Below are 20,611 nucleotides of genomic sequence, written 5' to 3' on the forward strand. Positions count from 1 at the left end.
AGCATTTTCTTTATTTGTACCATTCGTTTAACACGATTTATTTTGAATGTTGCAATTTCATTCTGGAATAATTTTCCTTTTGTTTCTTCTGGATGTCACCATCATGTTCTAAAGCTGATTAAAAGCTAGTAATGTTTTAACTTGGTATTTTAATAATGTGAACAGTGACTGAATTCCTCATTCGGAGCCCACTTAGTAAATCATATTTTAATAATGTGAACAGTGACTGAATTTCTCATTTGGAACCCATTTAGTAAATCATTACAGTCTCTCATAAGCAGATAAAATTTTGGTCTGGGTTCTGAATAAAGTAATGTTTTCTGAAGGTCAATATTTCCACTTTAGATTGCTATCTTTATTTAAAAAGCAGCAATAATGTTTGTATATGGTATCCACACACATAGCAGGTTCTTTGCCTCTCCATTTTCTGTGATTCATTGCTTCCTTCTTAAGGGTGCTGTATGTTGTACCATCCATCACATCATCCAGTATCTGAAATGCCTCCGGATACTGATTTAACATGAGAGGAAGCCATTTTTGTACATGAAATGGAGACTGCATTATGCAGGGAAGATAATCTGTCAGGGTATTCTGTTGCCTTTAACATGCGATACAGATACCTTTCACAGCTGCCCGCTCTGGGTCAGAAGCTACATGAGAAGAACAGGTTGGAAAATGAAAGACCCCTAGCCCTCGAAACCTAATAGCATCAGGGTCAGAAAAGAACAAGAGTTGGCTGAGGTTGGCCAGATAGGAAAGATAAAAGTGAGGAGCCTGGCATAAATAAGTGGAAGCAATGCCAGGACACAGCTCGGGTTCCCAAGGTGTGAGTCCCAGCATGCCACCCATACATGTTTGAGAACTTTTACTGCAAACTTCTTACAACAAGGTTTGTAAGATGACAGAATTTAGTGCTATTTCTTCCTGTGCTTCAAAAAATTGTCAAATTTTAGGCAGAGCAATAGATGGTTGTGGTGGTTAGTTCACAGTTTCTCACATATCCCTTGCACTTGCACCAAGCGAGTCAAATGCCATGGTATTGTTTAAACAAGCACTTCAGTGCAGACCGTTCAAACAACAGCATTATTTGACCATCTCTGCCCTTCCGAATTCTTCAAAATAAATCTTCATGTGATCTCAATAGTCAAAGCTTGATCTGTAAATGTAAGACAACCTCAATATACATTCAGCAGCAATAGTTTAATCTGCAAATATAAGATGGTCTTTTATTTTATGAATGACAAATTTGGGAAAAAAATCTCACCTTACAATCGGATAACTATGGTACGTTTCTATGTAGCTGTGTTTGTATGTATTTTGATTTCTAATATTATTTTATGTATGTATGTATGTGTGTATGTAGTTTTTTAGCTATGTTTGTATTATGTGTTACCATGACTCCATGCATGTCTGGTTCATTTCTTTTTCCTGTATCACTGTATGATGATTCATATCCTCAGTCATCACTGTTGTCATTTAGTGCTGTGTTTGGTTTGGGTGCGGATCTATATGGCCTCTCTCTTGTGTATTTTTCTTATAATACTCTTGAAACAGTATCTGCTGTTATGTCTAGGTCTGCAGATTGGTCTGAGTTCCTGAGGGAGTTGTGTATGTTGTCACATATCATCAGTTTTTGTTTGGGCTATGTATGCGCGAGGCAGTGCAGTATTACATTTTTAGGGGAAGCAGTTTCCCTACATGTGCATTCTTCGTTTGCATGGGTGTTCATCCAACATAAGCATGTTAGATATGGATTATATCTGGTTATAGAATTTATCATTCCATGCTCCAGCCCCTTTTGTATGTGCCCTTTGCCATGTATTCACCTGTAATCTTTTAATGTGGTAAATATCAGTGATATCTTCTTCTGTGATTGCTCTTATTCTGAGCCTTAAGCCCATCTTCATCCAATATGTTGCAACACAGTACCTATAAAGATGCACAAGACTACACAAAGGGCTTCCAGAGATGTAGTTCTAACGGTATCTGATAGCCACAGGAGAATAACCAAACGCCTGCACCTCGCAGGTGGAGTTTGTGTGTCCATGTGCTTAGCATACACACATAACGGATTCAAATATTGCACAGTGCTATATTCCCACATATGTCAGTGGAAGTCTGCAATGTTTATTTTTGGCAGTTTTTGAAGCAGTTTTGCAGCTTTGCCTGCTATGCTTTGTATGTGGCTGTTCAGGAGAATCCTTCATCAACTGAAATTCCCACATATCCTTTTGTCAGTTTTCAAGTTTTACCAGTGGATTTCCCTTTAAGTAAATAGAATGTGAAGAATATTGTTCATAGCTATCATCGGTTTACTATATGCACACCAGTTGTGCATGTGTTGTAGTATATCAACAGCTTGATCCTCCATTTGTGCTTGGAAGTTTGCTGACACTACCACCAGCAAGTTGTTGGCAGCATACACTGCAATTCTGTAACCACAGTCAAGGCTCTCCACAAGAAGGAATGGAGGTTCTACTGCTAGGTACCAGAAGATGGCCCCACAGATCGATCCTTGTGGGCATCTCTTACTGAGTTTTTCGATCACTTTCCGGCTCCCTGCTCAACACTCAGCAACCCTGTTCCTATAGTATTTCCACAGGCTGTGCAGCTTGCTAAGATGTACAAACATTGCAGGTCACCAGAGAGTGTCATATGCACCTGTGATGTCTATCATTATCGCTATTACGATCTGTTTTTTCTACAATGTGGAGGGCTTGGTTTATTGTGTCATCAACTGATTTGTTTTTCCAAAATCTATACTGATACGGGCTAAATCTCTCTGCATGACTGTAGTCCGTCATACAGAATGCGTTTGTGGACCTTAGCAAGCATGTTCAGCACACAAATTGGCCAGTACAATTTTTAATTATTTGTGGTCTTTGTCCGTGGCTTTCTTGGGAATTACAGTTTTTGCTATTTTCCATGCTATGGGTATTCTTCCCAGCCATAGGACCTCATTTAGGGTCATGGTTAGAAAGGACATAATGAGTGGTGCAATGTGTTGTAGAACTTCCTCTTTTATGCCACTGGATCCAGGAGCTATTCTTCTTTTTAGTGCTGTTCTTGTTCAGGCAACATCCTCTCATGTAAAAAGTCAAGTGATAGATTCAGTTCTGCAGTCGAGTTATAGTTCTGTTTGTAGGGTGTTGTGTATCAGTGCATCTGTGCTATCATCATCATCATCATCACCATCATCATGTAGGAGTTTTTGCAGGAAGTATTTTGCAGTGCCTCTCCACTTAGACGTTCACAAGCCACCATCTTGGTGCAGCGTTGACAACATCACTGCGGTTTCTATTTTTTCCATTAAAATTTTGTAAGGTATCCCCATTAGTTTCCAGACTGAGAGTTTCACTCTGCAGTGGAATGTGCACCGATATGAAACTTCCTGGCAGATTAAAACTGTGTGCCGGACCGTGACTCGAACTCGGGACCTTTGCCTTTCGCAGACAAGTGCTCTACCATCTGAACTACCCATGCATGACTCACACCCCGTCCTCACAGCTTTACTTCCTCCAGTACCTTGTCTTCTACTTTCCAAACTTCACAGAAGCTCTCCTGCAACCCTTGCTGAACTAGCACTCCTGGAAGAAAGGATATTGCGGAGACATGGCTTAGCCACAGCCTGGGGGATGTTTCCTGAATGAGATTTTCACTCCGCAGTGGAGTGTGCACTGATATGAAACTTCCTGGCAGATTAAAACTGTTTTAATCTGCCAGGAAGTTTCAGTCCCTATTAGTAATACAAAAGGTGTTTAAAAAGTGTCCTATTCCTACAAGAGGTAAATAATATTGGTCAAAACAAGCACAAAAGTTCTTACAATGATATGTTTGGAAACAAATACCTGTTGAGATATGGGCCAGTCTGACATCTCATCACCATCTGTCTGCTGCATACAATTGCACATTATAGGCAGTGCTGCACGTGGTTCAGCCCTTCTTCACAGTGAGTCACACACACACACACACACACACACACACACACACACACACACACACACACACACGAGTGATTCAGTATCCATGGGCATGAATTGTTAGTGACAGACTCATAGCACCATGTATGGATGATGGCTTGGTTGAGGTGGTGTGGTAGCATACAAATATCGTGTTCATCCGAATCCATTGAATTTGGGGACATTTAAAGGCATTGGCGTGTACCTGTGACAATGTGCAGACATTACAGGTGCGTGTGACATGCAACCAAAATGGAGCCAAGTGTATCTGAAGGAGTGTGTGATTCACGGCGAAGAAGGGCTGAAGAATATGTGAGGATGTGTGATAACTACATGCAGCACTGTTTATAGCGTCTTCTTCTACATAATGAACAGATGGGAATCAGAGGACAGATCAGCCCATATCTCAACAGGTATTGGTTTCTGGAAATATCATTATAGAAATGTTTCTTCTAGTTTTGGTGAAAACTAAATTCAATGGGAACAAGAGACTTCCCTTGAATATGTAGTTTGCTAAAAACATATCCACACAGACTGCTTTTCAGCTTCGGGATTCTAATATTAATATGAAATGCAGCTCTCGGAATTTTCACTGATTCACATTGCAAGATACAAGAGGTGAAATATATTCAGTTTTCTGCTCTTTTTGTCTTTCTTCACTCTAGCCACAGTGGCTATCCCTGACAAACTGAGGAGGGAATGGAAAGCTTAATAAAAGATTTTGAAATTAATTTTGTATTAGGTATAGGTCTACTACCCAACAGAATGTCAAATCAAACACCCTTCAGCCATCTAATTGCCAAACTGTTATTTTATTTGGCTACCAGTTTCGGCGATGTACTGCACCATCTCCAGGTCCCCTGACCAATATGTAGAAGATTCCAACCTTGGTTCCCATCTAAACAGAATTCTTCTTGATACAGCAGTCACTTCAACCATCATCTGCCATAAAATAACAGTTTGGAAATTAGATGGCTGAAGGGTGTTTGATCTGAAATTCCCTACTAAACAGCCGAGACCAAATTCCCTACTAAACAGCCGAGACCCGCAACATTCTCTGAAAAGATGGACATGTAGAGGCTACAACCCAATAGTGACATATGAGAATTTGTGCTGGCCTGTGACATATAGTGGACAACAATTATATAAGGATGTAGAAAGTGTGACTTGCAGAAGTTTGGCTCAGTGGTCCATGGTACACGCACAGATAGGTGAAGCGGTTAAGACAACCACTCACAGTAAGTGGGAAATCCAGGCTTGAGTCCCAGTCCAGTGCAGATTTTCAAATGTCATTCTTGGGTAGTAGATGTATACCAAATACAGCTGATATCACAGAATTAGCAGTCAGCAAATTACTTTCAAAGTATTTTGCACAGCTTTGGATCGTCAACAATGTCTGTTCTTTCAAACACGATTCTACATAATAAAAGATTACATCTACTGGCTTTTCATATAATAGTTTTACTATGCCAGTGCACATTTTAAGACCACAGCAACACCAGAAATTCAGTTATTATGTATGGACCATAACTGAGGTGACAACATGCTAGAAATTATTTATTCTTTTACATATGATACCACAATGAAGTAGCTGCCATACACTCAACATATACAGTTTTGAAAGAGCTTTGAAAAGTTGGTACGATGAACATAAGAGTGTTACTTCATATTACACAAAAGAAAGAAATTCACAGATACACATTTCTAGCACATTGACATTGCAACATAGGTCCTTATTACTCAGCATGGCAAACTGGTAATCCTGCTGTAATGGGAACTAAGTTGGTGGCAGGAATAGGTACTGTACTTTTTGATTCAAAGTAACACGTGTCGTTACCTCGCAGTGCACACATTGATAGTGACCATGAGGTGATTGCATAAAATACCTTCATGAGAAGCTGTGATAACTTGCTGTTAATGTCATTATTTTTATTGACCATGTCATCCTGTTTTATAGATGATCATTTCAGGCACTGCTGACAACTGGCTTTCAACAGAATACTGGAAGCACCCTGATGACATTATTTAACAGTGGCCAAAACACTCATCTATAAAACAACATGAAAACAAAGTCACACACCCAAAAACATTTTATTGAAAATAGAATGTAGTTATCCTTTTATCTCAATTGCTAAGTCACTCAGTGCCCAAAGTGGCCAGTACAATAAAGCAATGTCACTACTTCTGGGCAATCCACGACTGCCGATTTGTCCAGTGTGATGGCTTCATCTGATGTTTTAAAGATAGAACTGCAGGTCAGTGCTCCCTTTCAAAAAGAAGCAGAAGAAGAAGATGATGATGATGATGATGATGATTGGAGCTTATGGGCACTCAATGGGGAGGTTTCCAGAGTCATTACACTTATTAAAACAAATGAATGTGGCTAACACACTGAAAATTGCTCCATACTCATGTACTCAAAATTGAGCATACAATCATTCCATCTTACAAGCCCTAAAACAATGGAGAAGAGTAGCTATACATAACACTAAAATAAAAGTAAAACGACAAATGAGCTAAACAAAACGCACAGGCAAATGTGATTGACAAATCAATTACAAATATATGAATGAGCCAGTCACCCTGTTAACACATTAAAATCATCACCCTAAAATCTTGGGAAAAATGTTGGACAATTCACAAAACCTTAAAACTTGAACTACATTCATTTGAACATTACTTAAAAGAGAGGGCAGATCCATTGGCAAATCTGCTGTGGCTCACTGGACAGAAAATAAAATGCAGTCCAATAAAATTTACTGCAGTTATCTGTATGCCCCAAGCACCACAAATTTGAGGGTCTTCTTGCGGGAGCAAAAATCCATGCATCACAGGGCTGTGGCCTATGTGAAGATGGGAAAGGATGACTTCGTCCCATCGACGTGGCTGGCAGGAGGTATATCACGGCCGCGTTGTGGGCTTTATTAGACAGAGCTTATTGTCCGTCACTTCCAGCCACTCATCCTCCCACCGACACAAGACTCTGGATCTCAACGGCAAGGTTATGGCATGCAGGGGGATGGCACACTGAAATACATGAGGATCACAACACCCTCCTTAGCTGCTAGATCCATCTGTTCATTCCCCACAAGTCACATGTACCCTGGTACCTGGCAAAAAAACACCTCCTTCCCCACAGTTGTCATAGCTGAAGGAGGGCATCCTGGATATTCTGGACTATTTTATCTGCTGGGTACAAATGTTTCAGAGAGTGAAGCGCAGTCAGAAATTTGGTACTGGAAGAACGTCTCATCTGCCCTATGGCCCACAAGATCCCATATAATTCTGCATTGGAGACAGTAAATTCTTGAGGCAGTTGGAACTTGAGGATACAATCCAGAAAAATGACAGAGTAACCAACTGAGACCCCCTGTTTAGACCCATCTACATAGTTGTGGTGCTCATATAAAATGTCATTAACAACTGAAGCAGGGGTGCAATCTCTCCTGTACTGCATCAATTCTAAAATTATCCTGAGTCAAAGCACTAACCAGGAATGCTGACAATTAAAAGCCTGGAGTTGCAGTCGTACATACACCAAACCAAGTGACTCCAGCACACATCGCACACAGATCCCAAATGGCATTGTGGATGGGTTGAGAAAAGGCATTTCAGAGGTGGACAAGCAACAGTAGTGTATGTGGATGAAGGCAAGCTGCAAGAAACTTACATGGCTGACACACCATGAGGAGCTGCCACTGGATGGTGAGTGGCAGTTCACCACTCTCAGCACAGAGACTGGATATGGGATTGGTCCGTAGATGTGATACTGTTTGTGGATGTGGCCAAAAGGGTAACACTTAAAATACCATCCTGAGGGACACTATTCTGCTCAAAACAATCTAACAGCATGTCATCAACACATGTCCTAAAAGACCGCTGAGACGGGAAGACCATATGAAGAATGGGAGGTGGCCATGAAAGCCCCACTGATGCAGTTGTGTGAGAATACTGTGTCTCCAAGTAGAATCTTACGCCTCAATGATATTGAAGAATATGCTGACACAGTGATATTTACATAGGAAAGCCTGCTGGATAGCAGGGTCAGGTTGTCAACAGTGGACCAAAGTTCCCGGAATCCACCTTGATAGTGGCTAAGGAGTTGCCTGGTCTCTAGCGACCAGACCAGACGACTGTTGACCAGACGACTGTTAACCATTTGCTACATGGTCTTTCCAAAATAGCTCGTTAAGGCGATACTCTGATAACTACTGGGAGATGTGCCGTCCTTTCCTGGTTTGAGGAGAGGTACCAAAAGTGCCTCTATCCACGAGTTGGGAAATTGACTGCCATATAAGATTAGAACATTTGAGGAGGATTTTCTTTGACACAGGTGGCAAATGTGGAAGCATGCAGTACCGGATTTGATCATGACCAGGTTCAGTATAACAAGTTTCAGAGTGCCGATTCCAGCTCCCACATGGAGAAAGGGCAGTTGTAAGACTCAGAATCATGGTACCTTAAGTCCTCTTGCCCCTATCTACAGTCGCACAGTAATGGTGAAATGGTGGATCTTGGCTGGCACTGGCTGTAGTTTTCGCAAAATGCTCTGCTGGAATCTGAATGACATGTCCAGATGTTGTTTGTAGACACCTCTATTTCAGCACTGATGCTATTGCTAAATGACTGTGTTTACCGGAAATCCTCTGGATCACTTCCCAAACGTTCATAGAACAAGTGGAATGACTGATAGAGTCCCGGAGCACTTAGCATGATCTTTTCTTGTTCTCCTTAATTAAGCATCAAGCCTTGGCTCTTGTGGCTCTGAAGACTACAAAGTTGTCTGCTGTCATGTGGCATTTAAACTGTCTAAGAGCTGCACATCTGTTCCGGATTGCTGAACGGCACTCATCTGACCACCAAGGTGCAGATGGCTCCATCCAGCAGATGAATGTGGGGTGGGAAATGGTCGTAGAATGAAGGTTGCCAATGACCTCGCATTGAACAGAGTCTGCGAGGGCTGGAGAGCAGATAGAAAGGTCGATGGCTGTGAATGACCTACTAGCAGTACAGAAATGAGTGTGGACACCCACATTGGGGATGCACAGCTTATGAGACATCATGAGGCTCTCCAAAACCCGACCCCATGGGCAAGTAGAGGTCACATCCCACAAGACACGGTGGGTATTGAAGTCTCCCAGTAGGAAAAACTGGTCATGGGAGTTGTTACACAAGATCTAGGGGAGCCTCAGAGTCGATTGCACCTTATGGAGAGAGCACACAGTGATACTCCGACAGACATGATCTTCAACAGCTACTGGTTGCAGGTATGTAGCCAGGGGAAGAGCAGAGGAGTAACAGTGGCAGTGGCAGCACTGGGCAGTGGGCAAGACTTGACCTTGGGAGGGCAGGAAGTTCTACGATGTAAGCAACCACAGCCTTTTCTGAAGTTCTAGGGAGAGGGAAAGCTCCAAAGGAACTGCAGCAGCAAATGTGCACTGATAAACGCAGGAGCTAGTGCTGACCTAGCAATCTCTGTTCGTGTGGTGGCATCGGATTTCTGGACTGGCTGTTTGAAAATGGAAGAAAAGGAGGCAGTGAATGTGGGCAGCTGTACAGACACTGGAATAAGCATGCATATTCAAATGTAAACAGGCAGAATACAATGCTGCAATCGGCAATGCCCATATAAGACAATATGTGTCTGGTGCAGTTGTTAGATGGGTTAGTGGTGCTACAATGGCAGGTTATCAAGATTTAAGTGAGTTTGAACACGGTGTTCTAGTTGTCACATGAGTGATGGGACACAGCATCTCCGAGGTAGCGTTGAAGTGGGGATTTTCCCAAATGACCACTTAACGAGTGTACCGCGAATATCAGGAATCCAGTAAAACATCAAATCTCCGACATCACTGCGGCAGGAAAAATATCCTGCACATCAAAGTAATTTATTCCTGTCCTTGTAGCCAACTACTGAATATTAAAACCTGGACAGCAATGTTTAATGACAAACTGAGACAAAAGTATGCATTACATACTTTATGACCAGTATCAATGTTTTCACAAGCGACAGCTCCAACACTGCTTCTAATTAGTAACTATTAGCTCTTTATGGTCTTGTGTTCTTGTTATTTATACTGGAAACACAAGTAGTGTGTATGTAGTTCAATAAAATCCAGATATATATGAAACATTTCAAAACTCTTCAAAAGAAACCAGTTATGGAGAAAAAACTGATGAACAATTATGGTATGTTTTAAATGGTCTATGAAAAAGTGTTTGGTCTAAAATAACAACCCAATCAATTTAATGTCCTTCAGAAGGAAAAAGTGACAAAATACTTTCCACTCTTGTAGGATTTTCTGACAGGTTCAATCACCAGTTCTTTGTGAATTTTAGGCAATTAGACTTATCACCATGTTCAGATGCCTGCTGATTAAGGATGAGATTGTCGATCAGGGTGACCTTCCCTATTATTATTGGTACCCAAAACTACATGTGGCAGGCACCACAGTTGTGATGTGGTGAGGGAGGGTAGAGAAGCACATTAACTGGTAATCTGACAGCTGTCTCACTGTCGTCATGTTCACACAATGCATCCCTGAGTATGACAAGTGTAATGCCCCCCATCTTGTCAGAACAGTGTGCACTATATCTGCCATGGTCCAATCAACTAACATTTTCATAGTTAAGTATACAGTTGAAGGAATAACAAGAGTGCTTGAGTACTTTCTGTTTTTCGTAGCCCGTGGCATGAGTTCAACCAGTACTCTGGCCACACCATTGTATCCAAAAACACAATGATCCTATGACAGTTTTCTTCCTTCTGTAACTGTGCACAGTGTACACAGTGTATGAAGAAGTGACAGGAATGACATTAGCATAACCTTGTAAAGCAAACATATGGGTCTTGCCTCAATGGAAACCGTTTATTCTCCACAAAACTAGTTTAGTTGATTACTTTCCATCATTGGTGGGTTTTCTTTTATTCTATAATGTGTGAAATATGGAATTGTTACATAGTGGAACATGTTAAATTTTAAATGTTGTTTTGATTTAGTTTTCTTGTTAACATTACATACAATAACTTCCACTTTTTATCTTTCCTACATTGTCATTTTTTGTGCATTTCTCCTACAGCATGGTATCTGCAGTATGAGTGCCTGTCGTTAATAATAATTGTGACTTTACATTCCAATACTGAAAATAAGACTGTAATGCAAACATTTGTTTAATCAACAAATCTCCATGTTGCAGCCTTATTTTCACAGTTTGGGAATGTAAACATTATGTCATCATCATTATCGTCGCCAAAAGTTTCCAGCCCCAGACTGGGTCCGTTTGGAACATCAGCCTTGCCATCTAGTCCTGCTTCCCCACCATCTTACTGAGTTCATTCTGGTCCAGTACTCATCCACACCTTTCAGCCATCCATCCCTAAACATTAAGTCAAGTCAAATTAAATTTCATTCATAATAAGCACTCACACTGCAGATGGCATGCTGTAGGAGAAATGTATAACAAACTACTCAAGCAGTAGTGCGTAGGGGAGACAAAACTATGAAGTATTTTATTTAACAAAAATTAACTCAAAAGGACATTTAGAAAATTAACTTGTTTCACTATATAAAAATGCTGTAATTCACAAGTTGAAGAATATTTTTTTAAAAATTAAAAAACTACATTGGTAGTGATTAGCCTTCACAGAAACTAGTTTAGGGAGAATGAAAGAAAAAAGTATTTGCATCAAGGAAGGCCCACAAAACCTCTACTGTTTTTCTTCAGAGACAGACAGACAGAGAAAACAATCAGAAGAAGAAGTAAGTGTATAAAGACGGAATACAGAAAAATACAGTGGATTCTGTTCACATAAACATTCACTTAATTCCCATTGATCCCACCAAGAGGAACCTTCAGGGATGTGGAATGAGTCAAAGTATGTGAAAGACACAGAAGTCACAAACTTAAACTGTATACTGTATTAACAGCTGATTACCACTGCGCTGCTTAATACCATTCATGTTTATTACAGCTAAATTTTATCAAGTCAAGAAAGAAAGGTGCTTCCTCCTCCGTTTTATTATATAGCTGCTGTTTATCTGCTATCAGTAACTAGATTACAATAGTACTTTTCAAATGAAATATTTTATTGCATTTGTAAATACCAAGTTCTGTTTACAGTTCATTACAATGTGTCAGGCAGCTTTATAACAAACACTGCTACTTGCCATGTAATTAAAGGAACTTTTCAATTGCTGATTATAGATATTCACATAATTTGTAGAAAGAGTTGGTAATGAGGTGTATAATTTTAATTTTCTTTTGATCTGGTAGGGATTTCCAATTTCTTGCTTTATGAAGCATCAACTGAGTTATCAGAGAAGGATCCCATCACCCTTGCATACGACTACCAATGAGGACATAAACAGATGCTTTGGTCAATTTATCATTTAGCAACTGAAGATGGTTACAAGCCGCCCCCCCCCCCCCCCCCTGCCAAAAGTTCTTTCAGATCCAATAGCACAAACTGAGTAGGCAACTAAAGATGATTAAATTACCAATTTCTTAGAAATTCTTGGACTGCAAGTGACAATATATTCCACTAAATTGAACAATTGGTAGAATACAGCTCTCCATTACTCCTAACCTGCCTCCAGAAGAAGCCGGGATTACCTAAAGTCATTCAAGCCCCTGAAATTGTGTTATTTGGGATTAACTATTGAAAAAATACCTTGTTTATTTCTCTGCAGGTAATACATCTAAAATTGTTGAAAGTTATTTCCACTGCAAGACTCTCTTCTTAAGTTTTCTAATGATTGTTGATGGAAAAACAGTAACAGAGGAAGGAAACAAATTCAAAATGTCACAGACAAAAATGAAACTGTATAAAGAGAAAAAATTGTGTGGCAGCACGACAGAAAACAACACATAAGAGTTTGCACTGTTGTGCTACCACAAATGTAGACAGATACCGAGAAGAAGAGAGTTTAAAAGACAATGAGAAGGATGCATCATGCTTATTGACAGTAATTATTCCCTCACCATCTGTGATGGTACAAGGAAAAGGGGCAATGATGGTGGTACACCACAGGTACCCTCATCCACACAATGTAAGATGGCTTGCTGAGTATAAATGTAGCTACATAAAGTTCCTTCAAAAGGAAGAATGAAGTGGGAGAAAAAGAAACAAAGAAGTTGGCTAAACATTTTAAAAATTCAGAAACATCCACAGAGAATGTTACTGATAATTGCTCACCTGCAATGAATACATGCCAAGAAGCCTCACAACAGGGGCTCTCATATCACTGCTGAACTGCCTTCCTTCCTTCCCCTGTATGAATGTTGCCATCACATTGATCACCCCACCCAGCAGCTGAGGGATTTGTATATTCAGCACAGCGACAACCAGAGCACTCTGCAAGAAGAAAGAACCAATTAAGTAGTGCATTCATATGTCACTCGTAAAAGCAGGCACAGATTATTACAAAAACATAAAACCGCAATTATAATATTGGAAAGTTCTGGATGAAAGATGAGCATTGGAGCAAAGACAGCCACTCACTGTATAGTTGAGACTTTGAGCAGAAGACAGACAATAACAAGATTAACCTCATGCCTATGTTTCAGACAACATACTTTGTTTTAAAAGACAATGCACCATTTATGCACTTTAGAAAAACTTGTATAATGGATGGAAGGGGGTCATGAATCCAAAGTGTATGGATTGTGAAGCAGTAGCAGCAGGCACCATTGAACTTGTGCTCTGTAGCATGCTCTGCAATTGGATGGCCCACTCTGCTCTTGCCCATGATTTGACAATGGCCAATCCTTACGGTGACCAGTTGGTTGGTAGTTATGTCCACAAAAAAGGCTGTGCAGAAGAGGCAGACAGTATATGACAGCTTCTTCCACAAGCAGCCCTTTCTATGATGTGTTTGGATATGCTGGGGAGGGGACTGCAACATGATGTGCTGCGTGGGTGCACAGGACAAGTGTTGCATCCGGATCTTTCACAGAGATATGACCGTTACAGTAAGGGGTTAGGAGGTAGACATGGCATAAGGACGGACCATGATATTGTTTTCACCAAATAGAAGGCAGCTTTGGGAGCAATAGGAAGGAGCTTGGTCATTTCAGACCACAAAGAAAGGCAGTCAGACCTGTGGCAGACAATGTGCTTACACTGTTCCACTCCAGAGTTCATTAGGTAATGAAGGTGAGGTGCTTGTTTGCTGCTGGTTTGTGTGGGTGGTTGGAGTGATAGGAGCACGTATGGATATGCTACAGGAGAACTACCTGTTGACTAGATTTAAGGGGGTGCTGTCAGTCTGTGAAGGCATTAGTAAGACCTTAAATATATTGGGAAGACGATTGTTCATCGCTTCAGATGCAGCATTTCACTCAATGTCTCAACTATACAGTGAGTGTTTACCATTAAATTTCATGGTCTTTATATAAAATAATTTTTGGAATGTTTAGTTTCCGTGTGTTCCTGCCCTCTTGACATATACGTTGCCCAGCATACAAGCAAAGAATAAACTAGATTAAAAGAGTTTACTGCACTAGATGCCATGAATAGGAAGGAACAAAATCAGTTGTCGGAGAATGGCAAATAACACACATTAGATCAATAAAAACAATAGTAAACTGAAAATGAACCTAGCTTGAAGATCATTTAAGTATAAACAGAGAGCATGTGTACATAAGAAACAAAGAGCAACTATTAAAAACTTTTTTACGAGAAATGAAATTTTTGAAAGCAGGGGGTGATCATGTTTTGGAACAACGTGCACATGGAAATTTTTTAAAAGCCACACAGTTCAAAACTCACTGACAAAAATAAATACTAAAACAGGGTTTGAGAGAAGTTAACTGCATAAGAATGGAAAGACTGGCATAAATTGAACTTGGGGAAGATCAGTTCAGGTTCTGGACAAATGTAGGAATATCCAAGGAATTACTGAACCTACAATTTACTGTATCTGGGTCAATAGACAAAAGAAAAGTAAACCTACATTTACTGCATTTGCAGGCTTAAAGAAAGCTTTTAACTATGTTGACTAGAATATGCTCCATGAAATTCTAAAGGTAGCAGCGATGACAGACATGGAATGAGAGGTCATCTACAACTTGTATAGAAAGTAGACTGCAATTTTAAGAGTCAAGGGCAGAAGCAAAGGTTGTAGCCCATTGCTGTTGCAGTCTTCAGTCCAAAGACTGGTTTGGTAGAGCTCTCCATGCTACACTATGCTGTGCAAGTCTCTCCATCTCCAAATAACTAATGCAACCAACATCCTTCTAAATCTCTTAGTCTCCCTCTATAACTTTTAGCCCCCATATTTCCCTCCAATGCTATTTGGTGATCTCTTGATGTCTCAGAATGTGTCCCATCAAGCAATCCCTTTCAGTCAGGTTGTGCCACATATTTCTTTTCTCCCCAGGCCTATTCAGTGTCTCCTCATTAGTTATGTGATCTATCATCTAATCTTCAGCTTTCTTCTGAAGATTCCATTTCAAAAGCCTCTCTTCTCTTCTTGTCTAAACTGTTTGTCATCCATGTTTCACTTTCCTACACGGCTAAACTCCACACAAATACTTTCAGAAAAGACTTCCTAACAACTAAATCTATATTCGATGTTAACAAATTTCTCTTCTTCATAAACGTTTTCTCGCCACTACTAGTCTATATTTTATATCCTCTCTACTTCAGCCATCTTCCAATATTGTGCTGTCCAAATAACAAAACTCATATTCCTAATTCCCTCAGCATCTACATCTACATACATACTCCACAACCCACCATACGGTGCATGGCGGAGGGTACCCTATACCACAACTAGTCATTTCCTTTCCTGTTTCATTCGCAGATAGAGCAAGGGAATAACGACTGTCTATATGCCTCCATAATAGCCCCAATTTCTCGTATCTTATCTTCGTGGTCCATACACAAAATGAATGTTGGTGACAGTAGGATCGTTCTGCAGTCAGCTTCAAATTCCAGTTCTCTAAACTTTCTCAACAGCGTTCTTCAAAATGAATCCCTCCGGGCATTCCCACCTGAGCTTCTGTTTCATATTGTTACGCCCAGATATTTAAATAGTGTGACTGGGTAAAATAGGGCACAACTAATGCTGTATCTGAACATTAAGCATTTGCTTTTCCTACGCATCTACATTAATTTACATTTTTCCACATTAAGAGCCAGATGCCATTCACAACACCAATTAAAAATTTTGTCTATGTCACCTTGTATCAACCTACAATCACTTATCCTCAACACCTTCCTGTACAGTACATCATCATCAATGAATAACTGCAGATTGCTGCCCACACTGTCACCTGATTTAATTTGACCACATTCCATTGTCCTTGTTTTGCTTTTGTTGATGTTCATCTTATACCCTTCTTTCAAGATACTGTACATTCCATTCAGCTGCTCTTCCAAGGCCTTTGCTATCTCTGACTGAATTAAAATGTCACTGGCAGACCTCAAATATTTTTTTTTTTTACTTCTCCCTGGACTTTTAATTCCTACACCAGATTTTTCTTCGATTCCTTTAATGCTTGCTCAATGTACAGACTGAATAACACTGGGGACATGTTTCAACTCTGCCTCACTTCCTTCTCAACCGCTGCCTCCCTTTCATGCTCATCGACTCTTACACCTGCTGTCTGGTTTCTATGCAAGTTGTAAATAGCCTTTTGCTACCTGTATTTTACCCCTGCTACCTTCAGAATTTCAGTGAGTATTCCACTCAACTTTGTCAAAATCGTTCTCTAAGTCTACAAATGCTATAAAATGATGGTTTGCCTTTCCTTAACCTATTTTCTAAGAGAAGTCATAGGGTCAATATTGCCTTGTGTGTTCCTACATTTCTCTGGAATCCAGAGTGATCTTCCCCAAGATCGGTTTCTACCAGTTTTTCCATTCTTCTGTAAAGAATTCGTGTTGGTATTTTGCAACCATTACTTATTAAACTGATGGTTTAGTAACTGTTTGCACCTATCAGCAACTGCTTTCTTTGGAATTGGTATTATTACATCATTCTTGAAGTCCGAGGGTGTTTCACCAGTCTTGTACATCTTGCTCAACAGATGAAAGAGTTTTGTCATGGCTGGCTCTCCCAAGGTTGTAGCTTATCACCCATGTTTTCCAATCTTCACATTGAGCAGAAAGTAAAGAAAGTAAAGGACTCTCTCTCTCTCTCTCTCTCTCTCTCTCTCTCTCTCTCTCTCTCTCTCTCTCTCTCTCTCTCCCCCCCCCCCCCCCCTCTCTCGTGCACACACGCAAATGCACATATGCACACGCAAACACGCGCACTCGCACTCACACACACACAGGCACATGCCCACACACACACAAAATATAAAAAAAAAGGTAACAACGCTACAAACTCTCCTACAAAAGAACAAAACAGGTACTGACAACATGGCAAATCTTAGCTCTCATGTGAGCTTAGCAGTGATGTGGAATGTCCCCTACAATGTGCAATAAGAGCTCTGATGCCAGCCAGTCCCATCCATGAGAAAGGGCTGTGTTGAGATAGAGTTAGCTATATGTTCCACAAATCATTTGAATGATTCTCTTGTCAGAATGATTCGGAATGCGTCAGTTTACATGTATACATGATTAAGTATATTAATATTTAACACTTTTTTTTAGTTCTTCTTATGCCACTACATTTAAAAACTCGTCCCATCCCCCCTCCCCAAAACAGGCTACCAACTTGTAAACAAAGTTTGTCCATGTACAAGGAGCTGTCCAGGAGAAATGATTTTAGATTATATTTGCTGCCTTGCTTTGCTACCTATCAGACATTTTATGGTATTGGGCAAACGATCAAAAAATTTTGTTGCTGCGTACTAAACTCCCTTCTGAGCTATTGGCATTTTTTTTCCTCTAATGTTGTAGATATGGGTATCACTATTTTTCTCAAATTGTGATGGATTATTTCATTTGGGCAAGATGGTCTTCATTTCAGAGTATAATAGAGGGTATTAAAAGCCCTGGTAGATGCTATGATAATGCGGCACTCCAGCATACAGTAGGTAATGAAGGGGAGGGTGCTCATTTGCTGGTGGATGTGGTTGGAGAATAAGAAAGCACATGCATACATGGTAGAGCAGAACTATTTGTGGATAGGTATTGTGATGGTGCAGTTAAAATGTCCAACTCCTTGAAGTGGTGTCTACGTGACAACTGCCAGTGAACAGCACACACCATTCTTACTGCTCACTTTTGTGCAATCAATACTTTCTTGCTAAGTGATGAGTTAGCTCAGAAAATTGTTCCATCAAAAATTACTGAGCGGAAATATGCTGAATATGCCAAAGGATGATTTGTTTGTTTCCAAGACTAGCAATTATATGAAGATCAAAAGAAGCTGAACTTAATTTAATGACTATAAAGAATCCACCTTGATTGCAAACAGAAACCAAATGTTCACCTAAGTTTCAGCACGGATAACCATGCTTTCTCCGGAACATACTAAAACCACAAAATGCCTAAAGAGGCATGGTCCAACACTGGGTGTTCTGTATTAATGTTGGACCATGCCTCTTTAGGCAGTTTGTAGTTTTAGTGCGTTCTGAAGAAGGCGTGGTTATCCACGCTGAAACCTAGGTCAACATCTGGTTTCTATTTGCAATTGAGGCGGATTCTTTATAATCATTAAATTATTTGCTGATGCGCTACAATGTTAAAAGTTCTGAACTTAATTGTTAGTGAAGCTCAGTAACACGCTTCTTCCAGTTCAAGTTTTCATCAATATGCGTACCTAAAAATTTGGAGCATTCTGCGATATTTAGCCCTGAACCTATGTCATAGCTTAGAAGATAGTTTGAAGCAAGGCAAACCTTAGTTTATAGCATTAGTAAGTTTTTAACTGGACTACACTCTTTGAAATGTTGAACGTAGCACGGAAAAAACACACGGAGCATATCTCTGCTTACAACATGTACAGAAAACAGACTGCAGTCAGAAGAGTCGAAGGTCAAAGAGAGCAGTGGTTGAGAAGAGGGTGAGGCAGGGCTGTACCTTGTCCCTCAGTTATGCAGTTTGTACCTTGAGCAAACAATACAGGAAACCAAGGAGAGATTTGTAAGGGAATTAAAGTTCAGGGAGAAAAAAAAGCATTGAGGGTTACTGATGACATTGTAATTCTTCCAGAGAAAGCAAAGGACTTGGAAGAGCAGTTGAATGGACTGGATAGTATCTCGAAAAGAGATTATAAGATGAACAAAAAAAAAGGGTAATGGAATGTAGTCAAATTAAATCAGGTAACACTGATGGAATTAGATTAGGAAATGACACAGAAAGCATTAGACGAGTTTTGCTATTTGGGCAGCATAGTAACCACTGAAGACCAAAGTAGAGGAGATAAAAATGCAAACCGACGATAGCAAGAAAAGTATTTCTGAAAAAGGGGAATTTATTAACATCTAATACCTGTTTAAATGTTAGGAAGTCTATTAAGAAGGTAAATGTCTGGAGTGTAGCCTTGTACAGAAGTGAAATCTAGGTGATAAAAAGTTCAGACAAGAAGAGAACAGAAGCCTTTCGAGTGTGGTGCTACAGAAGAATGCTGCAGATTAAATGGGCAGATTGAATAATGGATGAGGTGTTACTGAATCAAACTGGGAAGAACATAAACTTATGGCAGAATCTGACTAAAAGAAGCAAATGTGACACCAGAAATTTATCCGTGGGCTGCAAGACTCTAATTTTGCCATTTTTCATATAAATGAGTTGGTTAGTTTTGAGGTGTGTCATGCCACAAGAGCTAAATTTTATAGGGCTAAATGAGATGTTTAGCAGAATCACAAGGAATTGTTTCTACAAATGCATGAGAAGTCTGGGGGATATATATATATAATAGAAGGAAACATTCCACGTGGGAAAAAATATACCAAAAAAAAAAGATGATGTGACTTACCAAACGAAAGCGCTGGCACGTCAATAGACACACAAACAAACACAAACATACACACAAAATTCAAGCTTTCGCAACAAACTGTTGCCTCATCAGGAAAGAGGGAAGGAGAGGGAAAGACGAAAATATGTGGGTTTTAAGGGAGAGGGTAAGGAGTCGTTCCAATCCCGGGAGCGGAAAGACTTACCTTAGGGGAAGTACAGAAGCAAATAACCAGAGCCACTTCCTCATCCTCTCAAACCCAAAACCTCCCACAGAAGAACCACAAAAGTGCCCCACTTGTGACAGGATACTTTCCGGGACTGGATCAGATTCTGAATGTGGCTCTCCAGCAGGGATACGACTTCCTCAAATCCTGCCCTGAAATGAGATCCATCCTTCATGAAATCCTCCCCACTCCACCAAGAGTGTCTTTCCGCCGTCCACCTAACCTTCGTAACCTCTTAGTTCATCCCTACGAAATCCCCAAACCACCTTCCCTACCCTCTGGCTTCTACCCTTGTAACCGCCCCCGGTGTAAAACCTGTCCCATGCACCCTCCCACCACCACCTACTCCAGTCCTGTAACCCGGAAAGTGTACACGATCAAAGGCAGAGCCACGTGTGAAAGCACCCACGTGATCTACCAACTGACCTGCCTACACTGTGACGCATTCTATGTGGGAATGACCAGCAACAAACTGTCCATTCACATGAATGGACACAGGCAGACAGTGTTTGTTGGTAATGAGGATCACCCTGTGGCTAAACATGCCTTGGTGCACGGCCAGCACATCTTGG

General features: G+C 40.4%; 1 protein-coding gene across 1 annotated transcript in view; it reads right to left on the minus strand.

The window, feature by feature from the left end:
* LOC124798553 (mitochondrial potassium channel ATP-binding subunit-like) overlaps nt 1-20,611 on the minus strand; it is a 110,530-nt gene that overhangs the window by 65,246 nt on the left and 24,673 nt on the right. Inside the window, exon 3 of the mRNA XM_047262010.1 lies at nt 13,156-13,314. Coding sequence (XP_047117966.1) covers nt 13,156-13,314 — 159 coding nt within the window. The remainder of the gene's footprint in view (nt 1-13,155; nt 13,315-20,611) is intronic.

Source organism: Schistocerca piceifrons, chromosome 5 (assembly GCF_021461385.2).
Source record: "Schistocerca piceifrons isolate TAMUIC-IGC-003096 chromosome 5, iqSchPice1.1, whole genome shotgun sequence".
NCBI lineage: Eukaryota > Metazoa > Arthropoda > Insecta > Orthoptera > Acrididae > Schistocerca > Schistocerca piceifrons.